The sequence below is a fragment of the Dacryopinax primogenitus genome (genome assembly GCF_000292625.1).
Source record: "Dacryopinax primogenitus strain DJM-731 SS1 chromosome Unknown DACRYscaffold_19, whole genome shotgun sequence".
In the NCBI taxonomy this organism is placed as follows: domain Eukaryota; kingdom Fungi; phylum Basidiomycota; class Dacrymycetes; order Dacrymycetales; family Dacrymycetaceae; genus Dacryopinax; species Dacryopinax primogenitus.
The window spans coordinates 21,903-39,507 of record NW_024467216.1 but is presented as its reverse complement, the minus strand read 5'-3'; the positions used below and the strand labels follow the sequence as shown (position 1 = coordinate 39,507).

The window sequence follows — 17,605 nt, the reverse complement described above, 5'->3', positions numbered from 1 at the left end:
ATTGGTAATACTCCTTGTTCGGGACTGAGAGGAGGGCTGTGCGTGACATGTGGGAGGAGGGGAGTGGGAGGAGGAGTTTAGCGCGTGGGAGAGGAAGAACGACTTGGGTGATGAGTGCGCTTGCAGTGCCAGTGCTTTCCCGTTCACGCAAGTCACTACAGAACACAGGACACCAGGAAACGGGCGCACGAGAAGAACACTACGTCCGCAAACCGGATCAACTCCTCCATCTCTGGCACGCCCCGGAAGTAGCACGTGAGGATGGGTAAGGCAATATCGGTCGATAACAAGTTGCCGCCTGTGAAAGCTACTCGCTATGTGGACGATTCCTCAGTGTTGTCTTTCCGGCACATCCCGACCGCCGACCTGGCCGAAGAGCTATATGCGCGGTCCTATAGCGAAGAAGAATTTGAACCTGTGCTCGCCGCTAGGATTGTGCCTGCACAATATAATGTGCGTGACTGAGCTTTCCTGACCGGAAAAGGATCACTGAAAGACCCGGATATGTTCAGCCCGGAACCAGAGTCGAGTTCGAGTTGGATGATGATGAGAGGACAGGAACAGTTGAGTCGGGCGCGCCGTTAGTCAGTGAAATGCCGCATTGCGCTTCTAACTCGGACTCATTCTCCTCGAAGGGCTATTCTAGGATTGATGTTGATGGGAATTGGTTCGACAGCGTGCTTCCGAACAGTGAGTTGACAGTAAGAAACGCCGTAAAGTTAGATCTTCCTGTAATGGAGGCGGGCCTCTTATAAGTTGGTCTTACGGAAATGCAGACGTATGGCAACAAAACGACCTACTGCGCCTCGTCTAGCGCAACCTGCGTAGCACAGTAAGTCCTACAAAGAACCAAAAGAGCAGTGCCGTAAAACATCCAACATGTGGGTAATACAATCCGGAAACATGGTCTTAAAATGGTGATCTACAAAAACCAAGTGTCAAGTGTCTAGTCTAAACATGTAACGGATCGTCATGAATCAGAATACAAGAATAAGCATAAGAACGAACATGCAAGACGCGTGAGCATGAAGAACGTTGACAAACCTCGTGCGTGTGCGTATCAAACCAAGCCAAGAACAACGGTAACCCTCAGGGCGCCCTTGCTCCCCTCCTCCCCCGCCCCCTCCCTCGAACAACTGCTCTTCCACCCCCAACTCTGGGCAACACCAAACTTATCCGGTGCGCTGCTAAACCTCGTCAGCCGTGCGGATACTCGAGCAGCACGTGACGGCGAAGTATGCGCGCAGGGTCTGGCGGGGATCGCGGTATGGTGTGACTGGGGCAGGGGGGGGGTAGGACGTCGGTGCTGCGGTGGGCGTGGTGGGTGAAGCGGGGGGGAAGACGAACACCGCTGTGGGAGACTGGTTCCCGCTTGGGGTCGTTTGGCCTGGCGTGGAGGGAGTGGGACTCTCAGACCGGCTCAAGGCACTTGCGCTCGCGCTTGTCCCTACTCTACTAGCCTAGGAGTGGCTGCGAGGGGGAAGGGGATTGGGCTCGGGGTGGGTGCTCAGCCTGCTGCGCCGGGATGCCATGTTGCTGCCACATGGAGAGGGACGCTTCTGGAGGTTGGGGTGGCGTGCTAGTTGCGAGCGAATGGGCACTGGCAGCGCTCTTCTCCGCCTCGTGCAGCCATTCGACGACCTCAAGACCGTCTCCCTCTCCCTCTCACCACACACCGGGCGCGCATACACACCCCTCAAAGCCCTCCAACACGCGCACTGGCAAGCCTCACTGCTCCGCTCCGCCGTACTAGGCTCCCAAACCCACCCGGTACCCAACGGCAAGCCCGGAGAACTAGGTCTCGTCCGCGTGTTGGACCAGATCCCTCTCACACAGGAACACGCTGAGGAAAACGCTTGGTTCGCTGTTCCGCTTGATGATGCACAGGAGACGCAGTTCGGCTGCTTGATTCGACCACTCCTCCATCTCCGTCTGCTATGTTCCGTCATCGCATTCTTATACCCTGCTCTAACGGCGTATACTCCTGTTCAATTCTGGCGCTTTCTTATTCGCTGGCCGCAGGAATCTCGGCTGTACCTGCCAGCACTGCTCCTCGTGCTTCTTTGGGGAAGTTAACGCCCCAAATAACTGTTCTGGCAGATCCACAACGTGATCGCAACTGCAACTGCTTTTCTATCCCCGTTTAGAAACACCCATCTATGGTGCTATAAATGCCAAGTCTGCTGGTCCGGTCTGCCTAGCGCAAGCGGGAGTTCCAAGCAAGATGCTCGCACATTCGCTCTCTTTGGGAGCACTTGCACTCGCCTCAGTGGCGTCTGCTCAAACTCCCAATGTTTCCCTCCTGATTGACAACCCCTTCTACTATGACCTTACCCGGTCACTCAATGTCCGCTCGCTGCTGCCCTTCGTCTCGGCTCGGAAGGGCGCCGCCTTCCACTGGGGTTCTACCTACTCTCCGCCGTCGACGGCCGAGACCAACTGGACAAGCGAGGTCTTCTTGACCTACTTCGCTCACATGCGAGCTGAGAATCTGTGTAATGGTATGCGACGGAACCAAAGAGGGGCATGTTCACCCTGGAGGCGTGCGAGCAGGTTTCCCAATACGCTGCGGAGCACTTCGCAACTTTCCGTGGGCATGTGGTTCTTAATCTGTTATGATATTCCCACTCATGAAACATAGACACAACACCTTCTGGCACAACCAGCTGCCGGCATGGCTTCCGGGCAACGTGACTGCATACGATCTTGTGCACAACGTTATCCCTCTTCACGTTGGAACCGAGATCAAAGCCCTTGGCTGGAATGTCACTTCGTGGGGTAAGCAGTCGCATTTTCCGTCTGTATAGATGCAGTCCTCTAATTTTCGACAGATGTCACCAACGAGCTCATCTCTGATACCGCCACTTACAACATGACATCATGGGAGTGTGTTCAGAACGCCGACCGCTGGCCGACCGTCACGTACGATGGCGGATCTACGCCTCTTGTCACCAACCTCTCCTTCGCCTACGCGACCTGGCAAACTGCCTTGATGAGCGCGAGCCCAGAGACGCGTCTCAGTTACAACGATTACAGTACCGGCGCCCAGGATGCGAAGACTGAGTCAGATTGACTTCGACTCGCACTCTCACAAAGTCTGGCCCATATCTAGATGCGTTTTCAAGCTCATCGCCGATCTGAACGCTAACGCTTCCATTCCATACAACCGCATGGCGTAGGTGGTTCCCTTCGGTTAGGAGATACTCGGCTAAATCCTGGTAGCGTCGGGTTCCAGTCCCATGTGGGTGCTCAGCCAGGGTACTTCGTTCCCAAAGCCGAATTGGAGATAACTTTTGCACGTCTTGCTGCCCTTGGGGTTGAGTCCATGGTGACAGAGATGGACCTCTGGATCCAGGCAAATGATACGGTGAATCAGCGCTATCAAGCTGCTATTTGGGGTGACTATCTTGATGCGTGCCTATATGCCTCGAACTGCTACGAGTTCATCAATTGGGATAACCGGTCTGTGTCTCCTGAATGTTGCTGTGTTCATTTTCTAACTGGTAATACTAGGGATGATACTTCTTGGATCCTTCCGGGTGACGGCCATGGTGTTGCTATAGCCACGGTATGCAAAATACGACTGTGCGGAGTTGGTGTTGACATCCTCGGTAGCTCTTTGACATGTACGGCAATCCCAAACCTGTTACGTACGAGATCATGGCTCGGTTTGCTCGTTATGCCGAAGGCGCCGCAGAGATGTGTGCGACAGCACTTGGAACCGAGTCCTGCACGGTGTACTAGGTTACGTGATACAGTCGGGTGTGTCTGTACTTCAACATGTGTACGCGTAGTCTGCCCAAGAACTGATCTGTTTACATCACGTGATTCAAAGTACTTCCGCATCACGGGAACCCCAGAGTTCTTCCTTCAGGAGAATACTTGGACGCCAGACGCCCATTTCATGATGAACCGCTTTACTGCTTGCCACGTTCCTTCATCCGAGCACTATGCTTACACTGGACAGACCAAATATGGGTCATTCCCCTCGGGGACTACCCGGCAATACTACCCTAACCCAGGTCGTCTTGCTACCTATGCCGAGGGCTGTTCTTTATATTCAAGGCTGGAATAGAACTGCCAGCTATCTCATGTGTGCGACGCACATGACACGTGTATATTAATCAAGCTCTTCTCTGCTTCGACAAGGTCTTCTCGTCGAGATTAGCCGAGAAGTATACGCATCATAGTCTCGAGGAACATCCTCGGCCTCAATACACTGCTTTTAGGTATTAACTCCAATTCTTACAGCACCCGTACCGTGAAAATGATGTCCTCTCCTCCCTTCTGGGCTCCAATGCCGGTATGCCCCGTTTGCGAAGCGCCTTATGACCGCGGTCAATCGCAGCAGATCTCACAACTGGACTTGAAATCTGTCCCTCTATGCCCCCACATTGTTCTCGGGAACCATTTCTGGCATAAGGGCTAGAAATCATCTGTGCGTGGTCATCTAGGACGTGCAGTATGACGTGGTTGTTTTCAGCACAACAATACTGACATTCGGACCGAGCTTTCTCCCAACGGTTCTCGCCGACTTTGGGATGTTGTTTCTTCAGGTATTTAAACTGTCTGAAACAACGACATAGAGAGGCAGGGCACGATGGTAGCCTTTTTCTTACCCCTTGCCGGCCTCGGCGCCCTTGTGTACCTCGTCACGCCCATCTCAGCCCAAGTACCGACGGTTTCCCTGCTGATCGACAGCTCAACACGCTTGTCAGCGGCGGAAGCTCTCAATCTCAACTTGCGCAGCGTTCTATCTCAAGTATCATCTCGTAAGGGTGCGACATTCCACTTCGGGTCTACGTACTCCACGCCGTCGTCAGCTGAAGCAGCATGGACAAGCAACATCTTTTCCACCTTTTTCTCAGCTGTCGTAGCTGAGAATGACTGTAAATGGTACGCCACGGAGCCTACTCGGGGTACTTTTACTCTCTCAGCATGCGAGGCTGTCTCCTCCTTGGCTGGGGCGCATGGCGCCACTTTCCGTGGGTATGTGTCTCGTTGGCCGGATCGAAGTGCTTCTAACATGATTCAGTCACAATACTTTCTGGCATCAACAGCTCCCTTCTTGGCTGCCTGGCACCGTTACGGCCACCGACCTTGTTCAGAACGTCATCCCGACCCATGTTGCTGGTGTGATTAAAGGGCTTGGTACTAATGTTAGTTCGTGGGGTAAGCCGTTTAACTGTACTTCTGCGTCTGCTAACGGCTTCCAGACGTGATGAATGAACTCATTACTGACTCTGCGACCACGGCAATGAATTCATACCAATGTGTGCAGAACGCTGATCGCTGGCCGACCGTCACCGCAGACGGCGGCTCGACTGCTCTAGAGACCAACTTGCAGTTCGTCTACGCCGCCTTCAAGACAGCTCTTACGAATGCTCCCACCACAGCCACGCTAGTTTACAATGACTATTCTACGGGTGGAAGCGATGCTAAGGACAACTGCGTCTTCAAGCTTTTGGCTGATATAAACGCCAATGCGTCCATCCCGTACAATCGCCTTGGGTAGGTGGTTGGCCAGCCTTGATTGCACCGATAAACTCAATATTAAACAGTGTCGGTTACCAGTCTCATGTCGGAGCTCAAGCTGGCTACTTTGTTCCTAAGGCTCAGCTAGAGGCGACATTCGCCCAGCTCAACTCGCTCGGTGCCAAAGCCTTGATCACCGAGATGGATATGTGGATTCAAGCAAACGACACTGTCGACCAGAGATATCAGGCCGCCATTTGGGGCGACTACCTCGATGCATGCCTCTACGCTTCGAATTGCTTCGAATTCACCAACTGGGACAATCGGTCCGTACCCAGAGAACCATTTGTTTCCTTTCTGATTGGTCATAGGGATGACACCTCTTGGATTACTCCTGGCAATGGGCATGGTGTCGCAATGGCGACCGTAAGTCTTCTTTATGCCAGACGTTTATCCTCTCATATACCTTATTCAGCTTTTTGATTCCAACGGAAACCCGAAGACAGTGACGTACGAGCTTATTGCACGCCTCCAACGCTATGCCAGCGGTGTCTCGGAGATGTGCGCAACCGCCTTGGGAAGCTCTAGCTGCACCGTTCCTAGCACTTAGTGGTGCAATAACTCTGACCCGCATGACCGTTCAAACGTGGTTCATTGTTGCACACGTTATCAGCAGACTCGATGTTCATGAAAGTCGGCTATAACAAAAGCTCAGTACTAGTACTAGTGTCATGTTCGCGTCCGATGAGTGATTCGGCCATGAGCCGCTCGGACCATCCGCGTGGTACAGAGACAAAAATAGCTTCTCTGGAGCGTGATCAGGGTCTCCCATAATCTCTTCCGGTGCTTCTGTTTATAACGACCACAAAGTCTTCTCTTGCCAGTCCGGAATCGACTCGAAATTCACATACATTACTAAGAACGTGCTACAGGATGATGTCTTGTTCTTATGGGTGGGAAGGCCATTAGTATTACAAGAAGCGCCAACGTGTGCTTGCTTGGACGAAAACGCCTCACAACACCGTGAGCACTTCATTGTCAAAGTAGGGCTGCATGCGAAACCATACTACTCTGTGCCATGGGATCACGAACACGTGCTTCTCAAAACACATGGTTTTCTGCTGTACCTGTTCGAGTGAAGGACGAAAATGCAACCAGAAAAGTAACTGGTGGACTAGGAGCAGCTTCTTTCCAAATTGCCAATGTCTCACGTTGCTCAACCATTGTCGCTCGGACATGCTTTCTCAACGGGCCCGTCTTGATGAAAGTTGTCTCTTTCTAAATCTTCGTATATAACTATTGTGTTCCAACGAGGTAGAGTCTCCCACGACGCATTCTCCATCTCGTGTCAGGCCTTTCGCGCTAAGAATGGCTGTTTTTCGTGTTGCTTTTGCTGTTCTTGGTCTATCTGGCGCTGCTTTCGGGGCACCCTTGCTCCCGAGGAAGAACACTGCTCCTGTGACGCCTCTCTCAACCGCACAGATCTCTGCAATCACGCCTTTTGCTTGGATGACAAAGTACGTGCTCATCCCTTCGGAGCGGCCGAGCAACCTACTAAGCAATATCAGTGCCGCCTACTGCTCTTACTCTGCGGTTATGTCCTGGTCTTGCGGTTGTACGTATATTAATTATTATTCGAACACTCTTACATATGGTTGATAGCCGCCTGCCAGGCTCTTCCCGGCATGGAAGTTATTCTGACGGGCGGTGATAATGGTACCATTCAGGTAAATACCGCATGGCACACGGAACTCATAAGCCCCAGGGGCGACCCCGGATTATTACGTTGCCTTCTATCCCGCCGAGTCGGCTATTGTAGTCGCGCATCAAGGAACCACCACTGATAATATCTTGTCACTGCTTGACGATGCTGAGGCCATCCTTGTCGGCTTGGACCAGAGCTACTTCCCTGGCACCTCTGGCATGGAAGTGCAGTATGTGATATTCATCGGACATGCGGCTGCGCCTCTAACATACCCTAGCGATGGTTTCCAGCAGACCTTCGAACGTTCGGCCTCTGCGATTCTCGGCGCAGTTCAATCCGGTATTTCTACGTATGGAGCTTCTCAACTCTTTGTGTTGGGACATAGCCTGGGGGCCGCTGTCGGTCTCTTGGATGGCTTGTATCTGCATAACCATGTCAACTTGCCCATCACGGTGCGGTTCTTTGGCTTGGCGCGTGTAGGAAATCAAGCCTTCGCCAACTACGTCGATTCAGAGCTTGCCGGGTTGTATCACATTGTTTGTGATTCCCCTCTCATGTGCATGAGCTGCATTCATTTTCTGTTCAGGTTAACGACAATGATGTCGTGCCTCGCCTTCCGTCCACTGACTTTGGCTACGAGCAGCCGTCGTGCGTTGAATACCTTGTGCTTCCTATATGAAAGGGAATCTCTTACCCACCCATATAGGGGAGAGATCTTTATCACCAAGGTAGGTGGTTCCATATACGACTCATGTCCTGGTGAGATACTTCATTTTTTTTTCATTGATTAAGGTGATTGACGCTTTCCAGGCCAGGAAAATGTGAGTGTTCGCTTTTTGAGTATACCGCTCACTTATCCGGCAATCCTCAGTATAACTGTGCCATCGGCATATTCTTCCTTGATGACAGTACTAGTCCTCATGATGGGTGCGTGCATATGTTTTCTGTACCTGGAATGTTCTCTTAAGCACAATTATCAGTCCCTATGCTGGCGTCATGTAATTCCAACTATCTCAAATCCAGCGCACGAAGCTCATGTTCACCTCCTTTCTAGGATCGGTTCTGACTACTGCACGGCCTAACGACATGAACGAACTCTGCTCCTTTAAATGCTGTAGTGCTTATCAAGTTAACAAATGTTTGTCTTCCTGATATTCGCTCGCAGGAGTGTCTTCCCATCAAGATCACTGTTTACGCAGGTTCATTTTCGTGAATTCGGGCCCTCGCCTGCTAGGTTGATCTGGAAGGCAGCCATCCGCGAATAAGAAGCGCCTGCAATGTGCACGTGAAAGGAACTATCTTGCTGTCACCTCATGAAAGGCGTAGCCACGCGGGCAGGTCCAGGGACAAAGGCCGATACCTAACGTCGGGCGGCCGGGTCCGCGGAAGTCCCTGTTGAAGACTTACATTGCAACCTGCTTCTGATCTTCTCATGAGCTGAGTTGCCTGGGAGCCATCTGGACTACTATCACGTCCTGCGTGCTGCAGCGGACAATGTTTTCCCCCGCAAAATATCAGGCCACTACGACCATAGTGACAAGTCATACGGCGAACATTCCCGCCTCCGGTAATGTTGAGGAGCCGCTGTAAAACGAGCACGTAAACACATCCTAGTGGGCCAAGTCTTCGACGACTCTTCTTAGCCATCATGGGCTTCATTCGTCTTGCATTGTTCGGCTCTATTGCGCTCTCGTTCGTCTTGGCTGTCCCTCTCTTACCTAGAGAAAATACGGCGGCAGTCACACCGTTGACGACGGCACAAATCTCTTCGATCACGCCATTTGCACATATGGCAAGTGCTTCCTATTGTTCTTCGGCGTCAAACATGTCTTGGTCCTGTGGCGGTAAGTTGGAGTCTAGGAGGTGACCAATGCAACGGCTCGTCTGACTTTGTGGCCAGCTCAATGCGAGGCTCTTCCTGGTATGGTGCCGCTCGCTGCAGGCGGAAATAACGACGCCGTGCCAGACTGGTACGTGGCATACTACCCGAGCGCTGGCGCGGCGGTGGTTGCACATCAAGGCACGAACACTGCAAGTTTAGATTCGTGGATCGATGACCTTTCGTTCATGCTCGTTGATATCGATCAGACGTATTTCCCCGGAACATCTGGGCTCGAGGTGCAGTAGGTGGACCACTTGAATTTTCTATTCCCTTCCTCATCGTGCACAGTGAGGGCTTCCAGTCGACTTTTGAGAGCACGGCCGCATCGGTCTTGAGCGGAGTTCAGACTGCCATTTCGTCCCATGGTGCTACGCAGGTTTACGTGGTAGGACACTCGCTCGGAGCAGCCATTGCCCTCTTCGATGCCTTGTACCTCCATGAGAAGGTCAACGTGACCATCACCGTACGGCTGTTCGGCCTGCCGCGCGTAGGAAGCCAGGCTTTCGCGAACTATGTCGATTCCAATCTTGGTGGACTGTATCACGTCGTTAGTGACATTGCCTGGGTAGCCTGAGCTGGCTGATATTGTTCGCAGACGAACGACAACGATATCGTGCCTCGTCTACCTTCGACCGATTTTGGCTTCGAGCGTCCCTCGTAAGTTGAACCTGCAACGGAGCCGCGAGAACAACCTAACAACTAAGCAGCGGAGAAGTCTTTATCACATCCAGCGGTGGCTCAACATATGACTTTTGCCCGGGGCAAGAAAATGTAAGTGGCTTGGCCGGACAGGCGGAGCACGTACAAACTGCATTCTTAGTACAATTGTGCCATTGGAATTTCGTTCCTGGATGATAGCTTCAGTCCGCATGATGGTCTGTACGCCGGTGTCATGTGAGTTCTAATCGGCACTTCTAGTTAGGTACTGACTAGACAACCGTCTTGCAGGATGGGATGCTGACCGATTGCCCCGGTCTTTCTGAGAGGATAACGTCGGATGATGGCACTGTTGATAAGCGTACACAGACAGAAGGAGTGGTAATTGATTTTGTGATCAATTGATTGGCGATTTGGTTGTTATTGAATGAATAATGAAGTGAACTGTGAAGCGAATACGGGAGACGCGACCGACAGTTCATGTTCGAAGACAGAGAGGTTGGGAAACGCCTGCCGTCGTCCCGAAGACACGTACGTCCATGTGGAGGGCCAACCACAGATTCGACAACCACGAACGAGAGCTATCCAGCCATGCATCTCGCTGCCAACCATCACTTCGAAAAACAGCTGGATGGGCGTTAACAAACCAGTAGTGCTCGTCACCGGCTGTTCTGCAGGAGGAATCGGATATGCGCTGTGAGTTTCGACCGGGTCGTGTCCATGCCAACATTGACCCGTGGTTCTCACCAGATGCGAGGAGTTCGCCCCGCACGCTGAGATCGTCTATGCGACTGCTCGAAGACTCGAGCAATGAGTGGCTTCGCGCATGATAATATCCGGACACTTGAGGTGGACGTGTGCAGCTCGGAGTCCATCGAAGCTGCCGTTCGCAGGATTATTGAGGGATGTGGGAGGATTGATATCGTGGTATCCAACGCTGGAGTGGGCGCATTCGGTTCGCAACTCATCAACATCATCTTTTACATGCTAACCACTTTGACAGGACCTATCCTAGACGTCTCCGTTGACAAGGCGCGTGCGGCGTTTGATACCAATTACTTTGGTAGCCACAGGCTCGCACAGGCTGTCCTACCACATATGTTCCAGCGACGATCAGGCAAGTTCGTATTGGTTGGATCTATCGCTGGTCTGATTCCTGGTCCGTGTTTAAATCACGTAGCCCTCATCGCACCTCTGATATTATAGCAGTACCATGGAACGGGACATATGCTTCGTCGAAGGCTGCCCTCCATACCCTGGCTGACGTCCTCAGCACGAATGCACCCCGTTTGACGTTCAAGTCATGACCCTCATTCCCGGGTTTGTGAGGTCCCATATCATCGACAATATGCAAGGATATACGGTGTCTCTATCATCCCTGGGCCGAAGTCATTCACAAGCGCTTTTCTGGCAGTCAAACAAGTCCCTCGTGCATGCGCATCGAGCAACTCGCGAAACAAGTAGTAAGAGAGTTGCTGAGAACTCGAGTGAGATGGTTCTTTTTGTTGGGAGGAAATTCGACATGGATGTGGTTCATGGGTTTGTGGCCACGGAAATGGGCACTGCAATACCTCTGGCGTCGAAACAGCAAGTAAGAGCCGGCGGGTTGGTCAATATCACGACCTAATAACATGTACACATTGTCTCTATACTTGATACATGCCCTTTTAACAGATCTAAAGAGTGTTGATAAGCTAGCTCAGTTTACGAAACGATTGTCTTTTCAGGATGGGATGCTGACCGACTCCTGGCCGTACTGAAATAATGAAGTGCGGCGAGTTTCAATTGATCGGATATTTGTCTCCGACCATACTATATCATATTGGGTGGTGTGATTAATCAACCACGGCGATCAAGTGTGAAAATAGGAAAAATGTCCGGCACACCCACGCCCATTCAGTCAACGTGATGAGCAACATGCTTAGGGGACTGAACGCAACTCTGCGACCTCATTTACCACGCATCACCAATTGTCCGCACAAGTCTATGTATCTTCACCGGGCCCGTGAACGGATGAGTCAGCCTTCACCGAACGAGTCGACTTCGTCGGCTGGATCGCATGTATGATTAACATTCTTTTAAAGTACTACGGGTCTCTTTTCTCCCTGGTACTAGTATATACTTTTGGCTTGGGGAACGTAAGCTGGGAAGCGCGTGTCGTCCCCCAGGAGACAGAAATCCGTGGAGGCCAACCTACGCGTTGGCCGACCACCAACGCTCCAATTTCATGGCAGCTCACTCCTAACCCTCACTTGCACGAACCCCAAGATGGAAGTTAACAAGCCTGTGGTGCTCATCACCGGCTGTTCTGAAGGAGGAATCGGCTACGCGCTGTGAGTTTGAAGCGCCTAGCACAGTCGTGACACTGACCCGGAGTTTTTGGAAGATGTGAGGAATTTGCCCCACACGCTGAGGTGGTCTACGCAACGGCTCGCCGACTCGAGGCGATGACCACCTTTAAACATGATAACATCCGAACACTTGAGATGGACGTGTGCATCCCGAAATCTATTGAAGCTGCTGTCCGTGAGGTCATTGAGAAATGTGGGAGACTCGATATTGTAGTGTCCAATGCTGGAGTCGGTGCATTCGGTCTGCATCTCGTTTCGAGTTTGGCTGTACATGCTCACGAGTCTGGACAGGACCAATCCTGGACGTCTCCGTCGATTGGGCGCGTGCGGCCTTTGACACGAATTATTTCGGCAGCCACAGGCTGGCACAGGCTGTCCTGCCCCATATGTTTCAGCGAAAATCGGGAAAGTTCATATTGGTCGGGTCCATTGGCGGCCTGGTTCCAGGTTCGTCCTTTGATCGCGCAGTCCTCATGGCGTGGCTGATACTCCATCAGTGCCTTGGAATGGTACCTATGCCGCATCGAAGGCCGCGCTCCATACGTTAGCGGACGTCTTGAGACACGAATGTACCCCGTTCAACGTTCAAGTCATGACCCTCCTTCCTGGCTTCGTTAAATCGCACATCATCGACAACATGCACGGTTTCAATGTATCTCCGACGAGCGTCTACCAACCGTGGAATGAAGCCCTCCAAAAGCGTTTCTCTGCTAGTCAAACTAATCCATCTTGCATGCCCACCAAACAATTCGCTAAGATAGTGGTGAAGGAGCTTCTTCGAAAGGAACTGAAATGGTTCTTTTACTCGGGAGGGTATTCGACATGGATGTGGTTCATGACCTTATGGCCACGGAAGTGGGCGCTGCAGTATTTCTGGCGTCGAAACAGCAAGTGAGAGCAGACGAATTCATTCATTATTTAGGCAGAAGACCATATACATATCTTGATAATGTATATGATACATGGTATCTCAATGCGTCCACACAGGAGCCTCGTAAGGATGCGCTTCCGTATTAAACTTAGCAGGTGATGAGCAGGACATGGCACAAGGAATTGACCACTTACCACATATTCGTCCAGGCTGATCTTGTCGAAAGGACTGAATGTCAGATACAGATATTTGAGTGTTTCTGCGCTGAAAAACGATTCCATGTCGTCGATCATACCTGCGCTGGGGTTTGTGACATCGTTCAGTCCTGTGTCAGGGGTTACTCTCAATCACAAGTGGGCCGAGATCAGATTATACCAGCATAACCAGCATTCGCCTTCAAGTAAGTCGTGACGCTGTCCAGCGCAGCAACGGCATTATTGAAGTACTTGACATCTCCGGTCATTCGCCAGGCGTAGAAATTAGACTGCATGGACTGATAAATGACACAGTTGACTTGAATCCAAGTGCACCCACCTCAAGCACCTCCGGGCGCCTAAAACATGACGTCAATAGGAATACGAGTCAGCTGAGTGGAACATACAGAAAATAGTCAGTCTCTCCCGGAAAGATCCAAAAACCGTGCTCGTCATAGAACGCCAAATCGTCTGAGGATGGAGTAAGCTGCAAGCTGTGAGACAGATGCCTTCACAAAAGTTCATGCCCTACGCTTGAAGCTCCGTTCACATTGATGAATGTGAAGAACTCCGGTCCAAATCCTGTCGGTGTGCTGTGATAGGTGTTCGTGCAGGCATCCACCAATTTCAAGCCGATGTTGAAGATGGTGCTGTAAATTTTGAGACTGGTAGGGGAGCATGAAGAGCGTTTACCCACTCATTGTTAAGTAATTTCCCTCCGAGCAGCCAATTGCCACCTACGACAAGCCCAAGTGAGCCTCAAGCATCTCTCTTAAAAAGGGGATTGCCCTTACCGTGGAAACAAGCAAGATGCGAACTGATATAGAAGGGCGCTCCACCAGTGAAGTCGGTGAGGTAAGTCCAGTTTCCAACAGAAGATTGGGTTAGGAGATATTGAATTGACGTATCGACTGCTTGTTTCCATGCGTTGAGGAAGGTAGGGTCGGCATTGTTGGTGATGCGGGCATATTTCAGCAAATACTACGTGGATGAGCAGGCATAAGTACGCATAAATCATGGTTGGTACCTCAAGATAGGAGTCGGATCCGCCTCCCCAGGACTGTGTTGGGGAAGTCAGTATGAAGCTTCTGAATGGCAAAATCAATACTGACCACGTAATCACCATCCGGAGTTCCAGTAGGCGGATCGATTCCTTGTGCCGGGAAACCGGGCAGAGGAGTAGGCTTGGAAGCGTGATTAGTTCCTCCATCCTATCGTGTACTAACAAATGTCTCGCTGACCTGCCCCATGACGGCTTTAACTGCGTTTTCGGCCAATTGTCGGTAAGTGTCATTTCCAGTATAAACAGACAGCCGGGAGAACTCCAGGGTCAGGGTACCAACTTGAGCAATATTGGACTAACGAGGGTGAGCCGCTGACATGAGGTTGAAATTCAATTCTTACTGTTCCGAATTGGGCAGTAGGAGGATCGGTAGAAAAGTCAACTTCGTTGAACGGCACAGGCTTCCGATGAAAAGGACATGAGAAAGCGTCAGGTTCGAGACCTAACACATACACCAGCGTCAAAAGCATAGGCCATCCGGTCTGTGAGGACCGTAACTTGATCGATGAGGTGCGTGTTTGTCTTTCCAGTTAACTCGAATGTCGACAATGCCCCGCCGAGGTAACGTATATTACTCTCAAAGACGCTATGATTGCGGTAAGCCTCTGTCAAAAGCATAATGGCGACACTTGCTCGACAGCGTCTGAGGTGAGCGAACGAGTGAAGTTGACATTGGTGATCAGACCCAGTGCTTGATCATAAAGAGTATCCAAACCCACTGAAACAAGGTATTAGGTAGGTTGTGACGGCAGACGTAGGTAATAGGAAACAGACTTACTCAACTGCATCGTATCCAAGGCATCCCAGACAGTTGCTTGCCAGCCGTTTCGCCCATCAACAAAGCTCTTCGAGACAGGAGCCAGATCATCATGTCCTTTGGCATATTGGAGGTATGCCCCGTAAGCAGTTTGAAACACATCAACGACTTGCTGGGCATATCCGGCAGCTGTGTCCGGAATGGTGACAGACGGCTGGATGGCGCCCCGAGTCACGACCAGGAGGCCCGATAGGAAAATAACACGCAACATTGCCAGTGAGACTTTCGACGGTAGAAATCGGCCGTTGCGTGCTAGAAATCAGCAGTCTGGGTGACATTTTATGCATTTCGCATGCGAGTGAGCCGTAAGCCTGATCCCCTATGGTAGGCGAAAGGGGAACAATGAGAACCAGAATATACGCCGAAAAACCGATAATGCCAATATGTGCGGAGAAACTCGACATCCCATGGACTTCGTATGTCATACGAGAAGGAAGAAAGACGCCCCTGAAACTGTGTGGAGATCTTCAGCCCCATTTCAGAGCATGCATTCTCCGGATCACCAGATCCAGAGATCAGGGCTGAAGGAGCCACCGCTGATATAGTATAACGAAGATCTTGCACTGTCGATGTACAGTTATAGAAGCTGGATAACAATAGAAGGGATGAATTCCCCAATGGCGTGGTCGGCCAACATGTAGAGAGCAGACAGAATAGGAGCTCGTCAGCCAGCCGGCTTCCTCGCGGGCGAGCATAAGACAGCCTCATGGCCTCATGAGTAGTAAGACAGATAGGAGGTAGACTGCGAGAAGAAGGCCGGTCTTGTATGCGCCGAATAGGAATGCCCTGTTACCGCAGTCGGGAAGGGTCAGGGACCCGTCCGGCACAGATCGTGGCACCGAGGAGAGTGAATGAGATGCTCAGAAGGCGCGAGAGGACCATTTTTTCCCAGAATTCCACGAATACGGCGAGGGTCGAATAATGTAAGGTGCTCAGAATAGCTGTTTCAGTGACGGGTGATAGAGCAAAGTCAGCGATCTCGGTAGGTGGCTGGGCGGCAGTCTGGTATTAGGAGAGTAAGCGGAGGCAACCGCATTAATATGGACTAGGGTGACAAGCATGACAAAACTGCACGCCGCTGAACTGAAATGGAACGAATTTATCCATATCTACAGACAGATCACACGATAACGAGACCTCGTGAATCAATTTGAGCACGCCAACAATCCCTTCTTGCATTTCATGGCAGTACGACCTTCAACACAAACAACAAAAGGTAAAACATGACGATGAGAGGCGCACTCTCTTTTCAAAAACAAAACACTACGGCAAGATCATCAGAGTAAGAGAGAGAGACGGCACGGCTTGGCCGGCCCACAGAGTTGTACATGGGGACGAGAACTTGCTTCAGACATTCGACCGATTATGCGGCAGCGGTCGCGCCGTTGGGGCAATCACGGGAAATGTGTCCTGGAGAAGATGTCACAACGGCGAGTAACACGAGAGGAGCCAATAACTCACCCTCAGAACCGCACGTATAGCAAGCACGCTTCTGGGGCTCGGGGCAGTCCCTCGAGATGTGACCCTATAAACAAAAATGTAAGGAATCGAATGACTGGACCAAGACGAACTAACAGTCTGGTTGCAGTTATAGCACTTGGCGCCCTGGACGCAATCGCGGGAGAGATGTCCGACACCACCGCAGGTGAAGCTATATGAACTCGTCAACCCATGGTCAGGCAACGGACGCAGGCTTACCAAGTCTTGCCGCGAGCACCGAAGGCTCCACCGCCGAACGAACCGTACCCGCCATCGGCAGCTCCACCGGCCTCAGGGCAGGCACGGGCGATATGGCCGACCTTGCCGCACTTGTAACACTCCTGGCCACTGCGGGCACCACCGAACGCGTTCTGGGCACTGGAACTCCACCCGCCGGCGCCAGCACCGGCACCGCTATCAGCAGCGTTGGGGCACTCGCGAGACTAGGGAATTGCCATCATCAACACAAGGATACATCCTTTACGTTCATATATGCGCACGATATGGCCCTCTTGGCCGCACTTGTAGCACGCCTTGGGCTTGGGTTCCATGGTACAGTCACGGGAAACATGACCCTCCTGACCGCAGTTGTAGCAAGTTGGGGTACCAGCCTTAGGGCAGGCAGCAGCCTGATGGCCAACTTTGGGTTTCAGATGCAATGGAATGCGAGCGTGCGAAGGGGCATTATATTGACGAATGCATATCGACGACAGCGACGTAACCGAATACGACGACAGCGACAACCGACGACCACGAGCGAACAAGAACACCAAACACCACGTCAGCACCACTCAACACATAATGACAAACAGCTCAGGAGGAAATGACAACTGCTTCAAGGGGGCAGAGAGGCAAATAAGCGCTCTCTGCACCCTTTCGCTGGCCCAAAACAAGAAAACGGTGCGACCCGCCACGATACGTAATCAACAGCAACACGTACTACCACCACAATTAAAGCATCCACGTCCAGCCATTTAGGTTTTTTTGTTGTGAGATGTGGTAAAAGAGTAAAAGAGATGTTAAGATGGATGAGATGATGGTAGGGAACAGAGATGTCAAGAGTGGATGTTGTTGAGGGGCTGCGATGATTTTTGCATAGGCCCCCCACACT

General features: G+C 51.5%; 9 protein-coding genes across 9 annotated transcripts; 7 read left to right on the top strand and 2 right to left on the bottom strand.

The window, feature by feature from the left end:
• Nucleotides 1-261: 261 nt before the first annotated feature.
• DACRYDRAFT_110754 (uncharacterized protein) lies at nt 262-1,464 on the top strand (the record flags this gene model as incomplete). Its single annotated transcript, XM_040769116.1, has 5 exons — nt 262-453; nt 513-584; nt 636-690; nt 982-1,235; nt 1,297-1,464. 5 exons carry the CDS (start codon nt 262-264, stop codon nt 1,462-1,464), a joined length of 741 nt encoding a protein of 246 aa, XP_040625211.1.
• A 164-nt stretch (nt 1,465-1,628) lies between these two features.
• DACRYDRAFT_118619 (glycoside hydrolase) lies at nt 1,629-3,744 on the top strand (the record flags this gene model as incomplete). The annotated part of the gene is made up of 8 exons (XM_040770624.1): nt 1,629-2,501; nt 2,554-2,590; nt 2,642-2,778; nt 2,832-3,063; nt 3,113-3,175; nt 3,223-3,462; nt 3,514-3,568; nt 3,616-3,744. The coding sequence occupies exons 1-8, from the start codon at nt 2,225-2,227 to the stop codon at nt 3,742-3,744; spliced, it is 1,170 nt and encodes a 389-aa protein (XP_040625210.1). The 5' UTR covers nt 1,629-2,224.
• An 856-nt stretch (nt 3,745-4,600) lies between these two features.
• DACRYDRAFT_17993 (glycoside hydrolase) lies at nt 4,601-6,085 on the top strand (the record flags this gene model as incomplete). Its single annotated transcript, XM_040771323.1, has 6 exons — nt 4,601-4,989; nt 5,036-5,172; nt 5,217-5,511; nt 5,562-5,801; nt 5,847-5,901; nt 5,951-6,085. 6 exons carry the CDS (start codon nt 4,601-4,603, stop codon nt 6,083-6,085), a joined length of 1,251 nt encoding a protein of 416 aa, XP_040625209.1.
• Nucleotides 6,086-6,843: 758 nt separating this feature from the next.
• DACRYDRAFT_110750 (lipase) lies at nt 6,844-8,182 on the top strand (the record flags this gene model as incomplete). The annotated part of the gene is made up of 10 exons (XM_040769115.1): nt 6,844-6,992; nt 7,044-7,090; nt 7,138-7,191; nt 7,241-7,409; nt 7,458-7,716; nt 7,767-7,828; nt 7,887-7,939; nt 7,991-8,001; nt 8,052-8,107; nt 8,161-8,182. The coding sequence occupies 10 exons, from the start codon at nt 6,844-6,846 to the stop codon at nt 8,180-8,182; spliced, it is 882 nt and encodes a 293-aa protein (XP_040625208.1).
• A 567-nt stretch (nt 8,183-8,749) lies between these two features.
• DACRYDRAFT_118618 (lipase) lies at nt 8,750-10,023 on the top strand (the record flags this gene model as incomplete). Its single annotated transcript, XM_040770623.1, has 7 exons — nt 8,750-9,024; nt 9,081-9,303; nt 9,351-9,609; nt 9,658-9,719; nt 9,770-9,833; nt 9,883-9,956; nt 10,011-10,023. Exons 1-7 carry the CDS (start codon nt 8,829-8,831, stop codon nt 10,021-10,023), a joined length of 891 nt encoding a protein of 296 aa, XP_040625207.1. The 5' UTR covers nt 8,750-8,828.
• Nucleotides 10,024-10,529: 506 nt separating this feature from the next.
• DACRYDRAFT_118617 (NADP-binding protein) lies at nt 10,530-11,209 on the top strand (the record flags this gene model as incomplete). The annotated part of the gene is made up of 3 exons (XM_040770622.1): nt 10,530-10,674; nt 10,723-10,878; nt 10,929-11,209. 3 exons carry the CDS (start codon nt 10,530-10,532, stop codon nt 11,024-11,026), a joined length of 399 nt encoding a protein of 132 aa, XP_040625206.1. The 3' UTR covers nt 11,027-11,209.
• Nucleotides 11,210-11,987: 778 nt separating this feature from the next.
• Nucleotides 11,988-13,025, top strand: DACRYDRAFT_118616 (NADP-binding protein; the record flags this gene model as incomplete). Its single annotated transcript, XM_040770621.1, has 4 exons — nt 11,988-12,052; nt 12,106-12,311; nt 12,362-12,517; nt 12,568-13,025. 4 exons carry the CDS (start codon nt 11,988-11,990, stop codon nt 12,963-12,965), a joined length of 825 nt encoding a protein of 274 aa, XP_040625205.1. The 3' UTR covers nt 12,966-13,025.
• A 15-nt stretch (nt 13,026-13,040) lies between these two features.
• On the bottom strand, nt 13,041-15,226 carry DACRYDRAFT_57487 (seven-hairpin glycosidase; the record flags this gene model as incomplete). Its single annotated transcript, XM_040775449.1, has 15 exons — nt 13,041-13,088; nt 13,136-13,266; nt 13,317-13,425; nt 13,476-13,494; nt 13,543-13,622; nt 13,668-13,785; nt 13,833-13,872; nt 13,930-14,116; nt 14,163-14,195; nt 14,248-14,319; nt 14,377-14,493; nt 14,540-14,599; nt 14,652-14,801; nt 14,837-14,916; nt 14,977-15,226. The coding sequence occupies 15 exons, from the start codon at nt 15,224-15,226 to the stop codon at nt 13,041-13,043; spliced, it is 1,494 nt and encodes a 497-aa protein (XP_040625204.1).
• A 964-nt stretch (nt 15,227-16,190) lies between these two features.
• DACRYDRAFT_118615 (uncharacterized protein) lies at nt 16,191-17,256 on the bottom strand. Its single transcript, XM_040770620.1, has 5 exons — nt 16,995-17,256; nt 16,714-16,937; nt 16,591-16,666; nt 16,477-16,540; nt 16,191-16,425 (listed from the first exon to the last, which is right to left on the bottom strand). The coding sequence occupies exons 1-5, from the start codon at nt 17,063-17,065 to the stop codon at nt 16,363-16,365; spliced, it is 498 nt and encodes a 165-aa protein (XP_040625203.1). The 5' UTR covers nt 17,066-17,256; the 3' UTR covers nt 16,191-16,362.
• Nucleotides 17,257-17,605: the final 349 nt, after the last annotated feature.

What these genes read in the sequence shown, in the direction of transcription:
- DACRYDRAFT_118615 (XM_040770620.1), bottom strand. Translation starts at nt 17,065, where the DNA reads ATGTTTCCCGTGACTGTACCATGGAACCCAAGCCCAAGGCGTGCTACA. An exon ending in GCTATAACTGCAACCAGACT is followed by an intron (nt 16,541 to 16,590) that starts GTTAGTTCGTCT and finishes TTTTGTTTATAG; the next exon opens with GGTCACATCTCGAGGGACTG. An exon ending in CTATACGTGCGGTTCTGAGG is followed by an intron (nt 16,426 to 16,476) that starts GTGAGTTATTGG and finishes CATCTTCTCCAG; the next exon opens with GACACATTTCCCGTGATTGC.